This window comes from Rhodnius prolixus, unplaced genomic scaffold (genome assembly GCF_049639745.1).
Source record: "Rhodnius prolixus isolate KJV_2025 unplaced genomic scaffold, Rpr scaffold_5, whole genome shotgun sequence".
NCBI classification, from domain to species: domain Eukaryota; kingdom Metazoa; phylum Arthropoda; class Insecta; order Hemiptera; family Reduviidae; genus Rhodnius; species Rhodnius prolixus.
Genome location: NW_027411624.1, coordinates 31,205,801 through 31,217,181, shown reverse-complemented (window position 1 = coordinate 31,217,181; position 11,381 = coordinate 31,205,801). Strand labels below are relative to the sequence as shown.

The 11,381-nt window shown below is 33.5% G+C and overlaps 1 protein-coding gene across 2 annotated transcripts; it reads left to right on the top strand.

Moving 5' to 3' along the window:
* The first annotated feature begins 5,010 nt into the window (after positions 1-5,010).
* Positions 5,011-8,605, top strand: LOC141458300 (ubiquitin-conjugating enzyme E2 R1-like). Of its 2 annotated transcripts, XM_074136078.1 has the most exons (5): positions 5,011-5,155; positions 5,970-6,069; positions 6,741-6,892; positions 6,979-7,243; positions 8,240-8,605. In XM_074136078.1, exons 1-5 carry the CDS (start codon positions 5,148-5,150, stop codon positions 8,444-8,446), a joined length of 732 nt encoding a protein of 243 aa, XP_073992179.1. In that variant the 5' UTR covers positions 5,011-5,147; the 3' UTR covers positions 8,447-8,605. The 2 variants fall into 2 exon arrangements, with proteins under 2 accessions (XP_073992179.1, XP_073992178.1); XM_074136077.1 differs by lacking the exon at positions 5,011-5,155 and having other exon boundaries at positions 5,832-6,069.
* Positions 8,606-11,381: the final 2,776 nt, after the last annotated feature.

The following is an 11,381-nucleotide window of genomic DNA, read 5'->3' as shown; positions in this document are numbered from 1 at the left end:
AATGTAAGAATCTTTATAACCGCTAACCGATTCGCGACGTTTAGTTTACCAAAGTATTATTGTACATAGTCACTAAGAAGGATGTCTAGTCACGGTATCACGCTTATCTACTTGAAAATTTTAAATAGTAAACACCTTTTGACCAATATATATTTTTCTCTCAATCTATTTAAAAGCATTCACATTATTTTAAAAAAAGATCCTTTTTGAAAAGTACTTAACTTCAAATACGTCTGTAGAATTAGCCTTATAATTTATTGAACAAAATCTTTTAAGTGGTCTTAGATAGTGGTGATGCGAAACAAAATTTTTTCAGCATCTGGCATCTTAGTGACAAGATCTTCTCATTGCAAATATGTTATTTTCCACTTTCCAGCTAATTAGAAAACATGCTCTGCATGTTACACTTCAACTACACTTCAAGAACGGCGAGTGTAGCACGTGATGGAAACATTAGAAGTTGAAGCCAAATACACAACACTCAATTAACACTGCATTGCCAATCCGAAATCAATTTGACTCCAAAAAAAAATAGGAATGGTCTCTGTTTCCCCACATCTCATATCTATCCCAAAATGCTCTTAGATATCCCCACTCTCTCACCATTTGATAGTCACGAGCTGAAGACTGTGGAATTCTTAGTTTCTTTTTTGCAGATTAGCTTACTTGAATTATAAGAGCCATTTTGACTCCAGATTGGCAATATAAGTAGACTTTCTGTTATTAACTTAACTTCAGATTATTGCCTAAATGCTTATTTGATAAATTTACATAATTTTCATTTCCGCCGGTAATAATGATTTTATTTTTGTTCAAGGAAGGACGCCAACGCTTCCTTCACCTTCTAAAATGTTCCTTTTTTGTTCTCTGAAAAAATGAAAAACAAAAATTCAACCCAAACACATGAACGACACAAATATTGCGTCCGAATTTAAATTAAAAAATCGAAATAGCGTACTGGTCAGCACCTACGAGGCTTATAAAGAAATCACTAGGCAATCAATATCTGAAAAACTGATTATTTATATTGGTTGAATTGTAAGATAAATAACGTCATTTACTAATCATTTTCTGCTACTCAATATGATATAGAAATAATATACAATGCATTATAACAAAATAAACAAAGTTGTAGTATTATATAAAAGGAAGGGCGCCACATTCAGGTCGGATCATCCTAAAAACTAACAACCATGCGCAGTAAAAAGGAAATGTTCTTAAAACTTTTATTCATCTATTCAACCTGGTCCATCCGCACATAATAATCTGAAACGCATTTTCTGCTTTGTCGGATCCGCTCCTTGTAAAAATTAGGATAATCTCCACAGGTCTCAAATAGTAGCGCTGAATCTTTACAGAAGAAATACATAAAGAAATGTAAAAGGGAGAAAAGACGAGTACTGAATAAAGTATATTGTGAAGGGAACGAATGCTATTGAAAAGATTGTCTGTAACTGGTCTGTAAGACGCAAAGAGATGGAGGAGGCAGTGGTTTAAAGACTTGCCAAATATATACTCTAGTAAGTATGGTGGTAAGCCTGGGGAAGTGTTATCCTGCCAGATTATCCCTTAGCGAACACGTGGAGTAAGGTTATTTACAATAGTTGAATAGTATAGCCTGTGCACGATACGCCCGATTTCACTAAGTTCTGGTGAAAATGGGACCCAGTATAATAATAACCCAAAAAAGAAAAGGTAATAATAAATAAGAACAAACTTGGGATTGTTGATGTAATCGTGTAAAAAAGGTGAGGATCTTTATTTGTGAAACGCTAGGACACCTTAGAGTTAATATGTGTAGAGTAGTTAGTGTTCAGCAGATTCGTGTTTTTATGTGTATGTCCCAAGTACCAGTCCAGAAAACTCAAATTTGGCATAATCATGTTTAGTTCCCCCATTCGGAAAATCCCAAACTCGAATCCAGCGGCCTGCCTTTAAATTTTCTCTTAAAGACCAAATATACTCTAGTACAGGGATGGCGAACCTTTTGAGACGTGGGCCAAATTTTGTTCATTTTTTTTTTTAGTACCAGCTCTTGGATCACTAATGCCCATTTGCACAATAGAAAGAAGAGAAGTGAAAACACAATGAACGTTACAAGATGCGAGGCTACAGAAGTTTGGAGGGAACCAAAACGCGGGAAAAGCATGGCGGGAAATTTAAAAAGAGGGGCGCCAAGAGAAGATGAGTTCGACTGAACAAATGGCATAGAAGTATCTATTTGAGAAAACTCTAAAACGTTCTATGATTCATCAAGTTAGAGAAAGACTTAGCTGGGCTATAAAATTCGTCGCTCATATATCTAAGTAATTACAATGCAAATATCTCGACGAAAGTTTAATTATTAGTAGAACTTAGAGCTTTCTCTATGTTTTTAAATATTTTCAATGCTTGCATTAAACTAAAAACAAATTGTTGATAATTTATAATTAAGTTAATCGTGGTCTCAATAAATCAAATATGAAAGAGTTGACAAATTCCCTCGAGGCTCATAAATAAGAATAGCGTAAACAAGAAGATTGTAACTGGAGAAAGAAGCAAGAAGAGGTAAAAGAAAGAAAGACTAACGTATGGCCACTCGGTCATTTATTTGTGGTTAGAGAGTCGCCTATCTCTCCGCAGGGGTTATAGGCGAGGCAGGTTAGAATGATAGCCTAGACTGGATAGTCGGGAATAAATGACCCAGTTAGAAACATAAATTGAGTAAATTTACATGAAGCTTGTTTGGCTTTTATTCTAAAGATTTTTGTTTTTACCTTGAACATTTTCTCCTTCATTATCTACTGGCAAGTAGAAGTATAGTAATACGTTAAGCTGAATTTTCAGAGCCGAACTACATTAAATTATAGAATAAAAAGCATAGTTTTTAGCGCATATCGTCGTTTTCAAGAAAATGAAAAACTGAAATACTGATCTTTTGATAAAGCGAAGAAATACTAGCAAATGCTTCAAAATTACTTTTGCTATTTTAGTCCCATCAACAAAATTCACTACGTAGATGTATGCTTCCTCTTTTTTTTTTTAATTTATTTTGTAATTTACAATCTGTATAAATATACACAATAAGTAAATATGAAGACTATGATGAACTGGTGCGGTAAGAGCAGGAGGAGAGAAGCTACCCAGCGGTAGCACTTTCTATATGAGATAGGTCAGTGATCCTCAACCTGTGGGTCGTGACCCCGGCGGGGGTCGAACGACCAAAACATAGGGGTCGCCTAAAGCCATTGGAAAATACATATCTTTGCGAAAAAGGGTTTTCCAGCTTGCTGGTAATCAATTCTAAATACCGAAGTAGACTTGTTGTGGAAAATGATCTTCGTTGTGCCCTTGCAAAGACTGTCCCAAGAATTTCTGAATTGGTAAGCAAGAAGCAACCACAACCATCTCACTGAATTTGGCAGCATACTGTTGCAAAATATTGCACTGTTGTTTGCTGTTATATTACTGTTGTTAAATTTAAACCCATGCTATGACATGGTGAAATGTTACTTATTGGAATTAGTAATAAATATATCTCAATATATAATTAAATATTGTTTTTGTGATTAATCACTACGTTTAAATTATGTTTGATTCGTAGCAATGAGAATACATAATACATATCAGATATTTACATTCCGAATCATAACTGTAGCAAAATTACAGTAGCCACCAAAATTATTCTTTGGTTTGGGGTCTCCGCAACATGAGGAACTGTATTGCGGGGTCACGGCATTAGAAAGGTTGAGAACCACTGAGATAGGGGAATGTGAAGACGAGAATATGAGTAGTAGAGAGGAGAGATTTAGTTCTTCAGACTGTAAGGAAGTCGCGGTGCCACTGGCGATTCAGTCGGCGTGGAGTATTGTTAGGGATGTCAGAGGAAGCGAGAGACTGTACAAGAGGATTTGAGGAAGTAGAGAGAGCAGTATGGAACTTTGATATTTAATCTTGTCTAATTGGTGTACGAAGGGAATGTTGAGGTCGGTGTGAAGAGTAAGGTTACTCGTAGTCACCGTAGAAAGGAGCGTCAGCAATCTGTCGGAGAAGTTTTTGACTGAAATGTCTTGCACAGTCCGTATGCTTGTAGATTTTGGCTGAACCTCACAGCTCTAGTCTGTAAGTCCACACATAGGTTTGAGGATAGTACTGTATATTAAGCGTTTGAGTTCAATGGGTAATTTGGAGCGTCGTCCAAGTAGTCTGTAAAGCAGTTTCGCCATTGCTTGTCTTTTAAGTCTAGTGTGTGGGTTCCACGTGAGAAATGTATGCTTCTAGATTAAATATTGCGGTCTATTGTTTTTGTAAATGATTGCCAGCACTTTAAAAAAAATATTAATTATTAAAAAATAATAATAAAATATAAATACAACAATAGCCGAAGTAATAATGAAATGATGGGTATTTGCTGATTGATGTACCTTTGCCATTTAATCAGCCATTTTCAGCAATAGGTTCTTAATTTAAAAAAAAAACCTGTAACGCTGACAAGATGTGTTTTTTTGAGAGGAGAGGTTGGATTTGAGATACTACAGTGCAATTACATTATATTCCACCTTTATGAACCTGCGAGACAAGTAGTGCAAGAAGTAGTGAACAAACCCCAATTTTTATTTCTTTTAGTGGGATTGTTATAGCGTGGAGATTTCGAAAAAAATAATAAGAGTTATGTTAGGTCTCTTGAGAAAAAATATAATTTAGTGAATTTTAGTGACTGCCATGAAAGAATTTTAACGTTAATTACTTCACTTAAATTAAATATTTTTCAAATATTTAGTTTAATTTAATCCAAGTGATTATTCAGTTTTGAATTTGAAAACAAGTTATGCTTTGCCTGTGCCTCATAATAATAATATTCTTCATAATACGTATTATGTTTTTAACTTGTCACAAAATAAAAAACTGTGTATTATCCTTTAAGAACAATTATACAAAATATTTAAATGATACGTATAAAATAATTTGGAATTACTTTAGAAATATTCAATGTGTTCACAAGTTCACATTGTACAATAGAGGCTGTACAATTTGATAAAAAATTTCGCGCGCTTTTTAGTATTCAGCCATTACTTTTTTGAATTAGTGTAGTGGTGAAACCTAGAATAAATTATTAACCAAAATTGGGTATCTTTCTACAGTGTCCTGCTGAAAATAGAGGTATCAACATGAAAAGGTGAGTAGATATACTAATTTTCATTTTTGTTTACGTTAAAACTAAATCTAAAACTCTTACGATTATATGATAAAACAAATCTGGTAGTTCATACAATTCTCAAATGACGTAGCTTTCGTTTTTAAGTAATTACATCAACTGGGACCGAATATTCGTCTTAACTATTTGCCAATCAAACTATTTATTTAAAAAAAAAAATGGTCTACTACATTCGTAACCCTCCAGATTGTAAATTAATTGTATTTACAAGGCTAGATCGTTTGAATACCCATACTGATTGAATATCTTTTGAAGGAGATCAGAATAAAGTGCAGTTGCGATATCATTTTTTTCAGGATTTGTTTTTTAAAGGAACTGTGTTCGGATTACGTTATTTGAAAATGATGGAAAGTGTATGTTCTCGCTAGGGAAGAAGATAAGCACGCTTATCAACTGAATGTGATGATTTCACAGCCTAGAAACCATAATCCTCTTTTGTTTAAGAGGTATCATTAAGGAACCAAAACTATGAAACCAAATTATTTACTATGGTGATCATTGACGTAAAACTAAAAGTCTTATGCGTGTTTTCACATAGGTTTTGTTTGATTACCCAAATCGTATTCAATCATTTCAATATTTAACATCATTTTAATCTTAATAGCATTTGCAACATATATGTATATATATTTTTTTGTAAAAACATATGATTTGAAAGTAAAATTCCTATCATTTAACAGTCGCATTATACTTTGAATGTGATTTTCTAATAGACATTCAGTATAGATATAAAATAACTTCCTTAAAGTACCTTCTACTTTATGTTTTTACATAGAATGTGCGAAGAAGGTACTAGCAATCAACAAGGTTCTGCTCTGAAAGCTTTAGCCAAGGAATATCAAAGTCTTCAGCTAGAACCTATTGAAGGATTTCAAGTAAGTACATTTTTAAGTGTACAAAATTTTGAACCTAAAACTGTTTTTTTGTAAAAGTTGACTAGCAAATTTGCCAAAGAGATTTCTGTAAATAAAATGTCGTAACACTTATTTATCGGGTTATATTTTAAGTAGTTCACTGCACAAATTGATTAACTAATTGAGGAAGAGAAAAAAAGTCACAAGGACTCAAGTCAGGCGAGAATAAGGAGGCTGAGGAGCCACAGGAATGTTTTTACTGGCCAAAAAACTCTGTTTATTGAAATTGCTGTGTGACAAGGAGCATTATCATGATGCAACACCCACTTTCTTCATGATGTTTGGTCTCACACGAATGGATCCTTTTTCGGAGTTTTTCAAAGACCTCTCGGTAAAAGTGTTGATTACTATGTAATCCTGTGTATTCGGTTTAACCGGGATTTCAGTTTTCCGGGATGGGTACAGCCTGAGGTCTGCCCGGTTAATCGAGGGTGTACTGTAATACAATTTGCTTGTGCTCTTAATCCTGAGCTAAGATCAATTTAACCCAACAACTAGCTGAGGGATTGATTATTGATTGTACTGTACTTCTGTCTAACTTAAGTGTATTCAAAACGTGGTTTAATCAAAATTTTAGAATAACAAAAGCGGCCATTATTATGGTACACTGATCTAATCTAATTCTGTTGCAGGTGAAACTTGTGAACGAAGAATGTTTGTTTGAATGGGAAGTAGCAATATTTGGACCACCGGAAACACTATACCAGGGTGGCTATTTTAAAGCTAGAATGAAATTTCCCCCAGATTATCCCTATTCTCCGCCAACAATGAAATTTTTATCTAAGTAAGCACTTCTTATTTAAAAAGAAAACATTTTTTTTATAAATTTACTGGATTTACTGATTAGGTATTATATTTACAAATTTTTAGAGTATGGCATCCGAATGTATATCAAAGTGGTGATCTTTGTATATCGATTTTACATCCGCCCATAGATGATCCACAATCTGGTGAAATGCCGTGTGAACGATGGAATCCTACACAAACTGTAAGGACAATATTACTTAGTGTGATATCACTGTTAAACGAACCAAATACATTTTCACCAGCCAATGTAGATGCATCAGTTATGTATAGACGATGGAAAGATTCTAAAGGAAATGATAAAGAATATGAAGAAATAATCAAAAAACAGGTTAGCGAAGGTATTTTTAATTTCTGTTAATAGGGGTAGAAAAATATTACGATAATCTCATATTACCTATTTCAAATTTGTATCTAAAATGCGTATTTTAAGAATACTAGAATTAAATAAAGTGATTTTTAGAAAAAGATCTGAGTGTGAGTAAAATATCAGTAAAATTAAAATTCCTCAATCGAAAATACTTCCTTAGATGCATTTTGCACTTTTTCTTTTTATCTAGGAATTTTCGAGATGCACTCCAAAAAATTTCTTTATGGTTAGCTCACGTTACCGAGTTACATTTCATCTAATGGCTAGTTCTTTACAAAATGCCTAATTGATTAAGGCGATCTATGTTATGTGGAATAATACTACACCTTTTTATGTAAAGTCTATTGCAAAAATATAAGGTTATAAAATCGTAAATAGTACCATGGGCGTCGCCAGCATTCTGTCTATGAAGTATTTAAAAAGTTTATTGAGCCTCAAGGAAGAAAGTGCATAGAATAAAGAAGTAAGAAAATAATGTAGTGTCCATTTTAATTTTATAAAATTTGTCAACGATAATTCTTACTCCGAAGATTTGGGAATTCTAGCCATAGAGGAGTTTAAATGTTGTAGTACTTCCTTAAAAACATTTTAGACTAGGCAAAAAAATTGATTATTTTATTTTAAAGAAATTGAAACAATTATTTGACGTATAAAAATAAACTGATCTAAATTTTAAACGTATAATAGTAGAAGTAACTAGCATTTTAGATATGTATCTATTGTTAGTATCATTTTATACAAAATCTTTAGGCATTTTGGGGAGTGAGAGATCGATTTCAATCTAAAGAGACCAATTAAAACGTAGTGTACAAACGATACAATATTAGTTTTTGAATTGTGAATGAAAAAAAAGGGATGTATAAGTTAGAATTATTGAAAACAGTAGTGCAAGCTTGTGAGTTGTAAGTATGAATTTTTAGATGAATTATTTACTAAAACTTATTCTCTTTTTAATAGGTTTTACAATCACGCGAAGAAGCAGAGAAAGATGGTGTCGTTGTGCCGATTACATTAGAAGATTACACACGTAATTCTAGAGTGAAAAGAAAAGATTCAACGCCAATAGATTTAACAGATTTTTATGATGATTATGAAGACGATGATTCAGAATTAGAAGATCAAGATTCCAATAAAACAAATAGTAGTAAAATGTCCGAAGAATGAGAAATTTATTAATCACACAATTAATATACGGAAAAGTTTTTTTTTTTTTTTCATCATTTTCTTTTTGACTGTAACCGACCAATCAGCGGGCAATAAAATGCGGTATAGTAAGAAAACTATTTGGTTGAGTAGATGCGGTCATCAATTTTTCTCTATTTTTTTTTTTATTTTAAATAAATAGTTAAGAATTCTGAAATTTACCTTTGATTTTTTTTTTTTTTAATATGCTTTCAAGTGTAATTATCAGCTTCTCAAGTGTAATTATCAGCTGCTCAAGTGTAAATTATCAGTTTCTCAAGGGTAATTATCGGCTTCTCAAGTGTAATTATCAGCTTCTCAAGTGTATATTATCAGCTTCTCAAATGTAATTATCAGCTTCTCAAGTGTAATTATCAGCTGCTCAAGTGTAAATTATCAGCTGCTCAAGTGTAAATTATCAGTTTCTCAAGGGTAATTATCGGCTTCTCAAGTGTAATTATCAGCTTCTCAAGTGTAAATTATCAGCTTCTCAAGTGTAAATTATCAGCTTTTCAAGTGCATATTATCAGATAAGCTTCTCATTTCTTTGCATTGATATACAGGGTGTTTCAGGGTTAAGTGTCCTAACTTAAAATATGAATTTAGGACCTCAAAACAAGAAAACATTTTCCACTGGAGGTATGCCCGTTAACGCTTCGTTTATGAGATATTCACGTCTAAAGATTTCCATTTTATGAATTATTATTAGGTAGGTTATAATAAAAAAAAATTAATAGTGTCTTCCAACTACTTTATTAATAGAAAATAATGACAATTAAAAGTAAATAAATAAATAATGAAGAAAATGAGGAATCGGTATCTTTCTTCCACAGCAGCAATGGCCGAACGGCACTGGATTGCTGTTATTGATTCAATTACTCTTCTTCTTAAAGAATGAAGATCATTGACCGGCATTTCATAGACTTTTCCTTTAATGGCACCCTAAGCAAAACAATCCATTGGTGTCAGATCTGGAGGTATGCAGGCTAAGCCGCCGGTCCTAAACGGCCAATAAAGATTTTAGCACGAATAATAAATTGATTGTATTACTGCTAAAATCACCTTGTGTCTCTAACTGCACATACCAATATTGACATTTTACGGAATAACACCATCTTGAATTTGCACTGTGGACTTTCTAAATAATAACTCTTTCTCGAGAACATTTATCAGTTTGACTCTTTTACAGAGTTTTTGTCATTATGCATCGCATTTATTCTAACAGTGAATATGTCGATATGGTGTTTGTGTATGGTTTTTGCAATGCTGCCCGTCGTGAATATTCCGGGCGATTTCCGAATAAAAGATTACCTTACAACACCATCTTTAGGTCCACATTTTAACGTCTTAGAGAAACTAGCACATTTGCTTTAATTCCACTTTAATGTGCTGAAGGAGCTCTTGGCCCTTTATAAAATAAAAGGAGTGCGACAAAAATGATGATAATCCGTCTGCCAGTGTGCGAAGAGCTGCAGCTGAATTACATATTACGCCAACTACAGTAAGGAGAACTCTCTCTGCAGATGGACGTCATCCATAGCATTATCGACGGTACGACATTTATTACCTCAAGAATTTTGCCAAAGAAATTTTTCCGATTAGTTTAAATCAAGTTGTTCTTAAGTCATAATTTTCGCGTCATATTCCCTGGACCGATGAAGCTACATACATTCACAAGAAATGTTCAACCAAAAAATTATCATCTCTGGATGCTCGAAAATCCTCAGGCAATTCGCGAGCAGCATTTTCAGCATGAGTTTCTGTGCAATGTTTAGTTAGGGATATTAGACAATATTATCCGCATTTCTTACCACCTGCGGACACATTTCTGCAGTTTCTTAGTTATGATTATTACATTTTGATTGAAGTTGTTCCGCCTCAAGCAGAAGGAACTCATGGTTTCAATTAGATGGTTGTCCAGCACATTACGGCAGATGTCCACCACAGTGGCTAAATCAACATTATCTCAATCGATGGATTGGCCGTGCAGGACCAGCGGCTTGGCTTGCACGCTCTCCAGATCTGACACCAATGGATTGTTTTTGCTTGGGGTGCCATTAAAGGAAAAGTCTATGAAATACCGGTCAATGATCTTCATTCTTTAAGAAGAAGAGTAATTGAATCAATAAAAGCAATCCAGTGCCGTTCGGCTATTGCTGCTGTGGAAGAAAGATACCGATTCCTCATTTTCTTTATTATTTATTTATTTACTTTTAATTGTCATTATTTTCTAATAATGAAGTAGTTGGAAGACACTATTAATTTTTTTTTATTATAACCTACCTAATAATAATTCATAAAATGGAAATCTTTAGACGTGAATATCTCATAAACAAAGCGTTCACGGGCATACCTCCAGAGGAAAATTTTTTCTTGTTTTGAGGTCTTAAATTCATATTTTAAGTTAGAACACTTAACCCTGAAACACCCTGTATAATTTAGTAGAATAAAATTCATTTGTAAATGAATTAGGGTAGACGGACAGACATGAAGTACCTAATTGAAACAAATTCGTGGACTTGGTAAGAGAAACACTGAACTTTTTTTTGTACTTTTAATTTTAGATCTTATTATTATTATTATTTTTTAAATGATTTAAGGCGCGTCAACATCTAAGGTTATTGGCGCCCGGATTATTATTATTGTTATTACTTTATTTTATTCATCTTAACAGTTTATTGGTTCTGGCCCCCCCTGTAAGCATTGATTCTAATTTTGTGGACAAGAAAAAGTCTTACGGAGCTAGGGTCTTGCGAGTACTGAGAGCAGGGGAGATCAGTCAATGAAGAGAAAGCGGAAAATGACAGAAGAAGGGCGAAGATCTGTCTTAGCGACTGAAGCCAGTAAAGATCCGAGACGCACCTTAGCCTGAGTAAAAAAATAAATTCCATGGAATGATGGGTTTCTTAACGGAGAG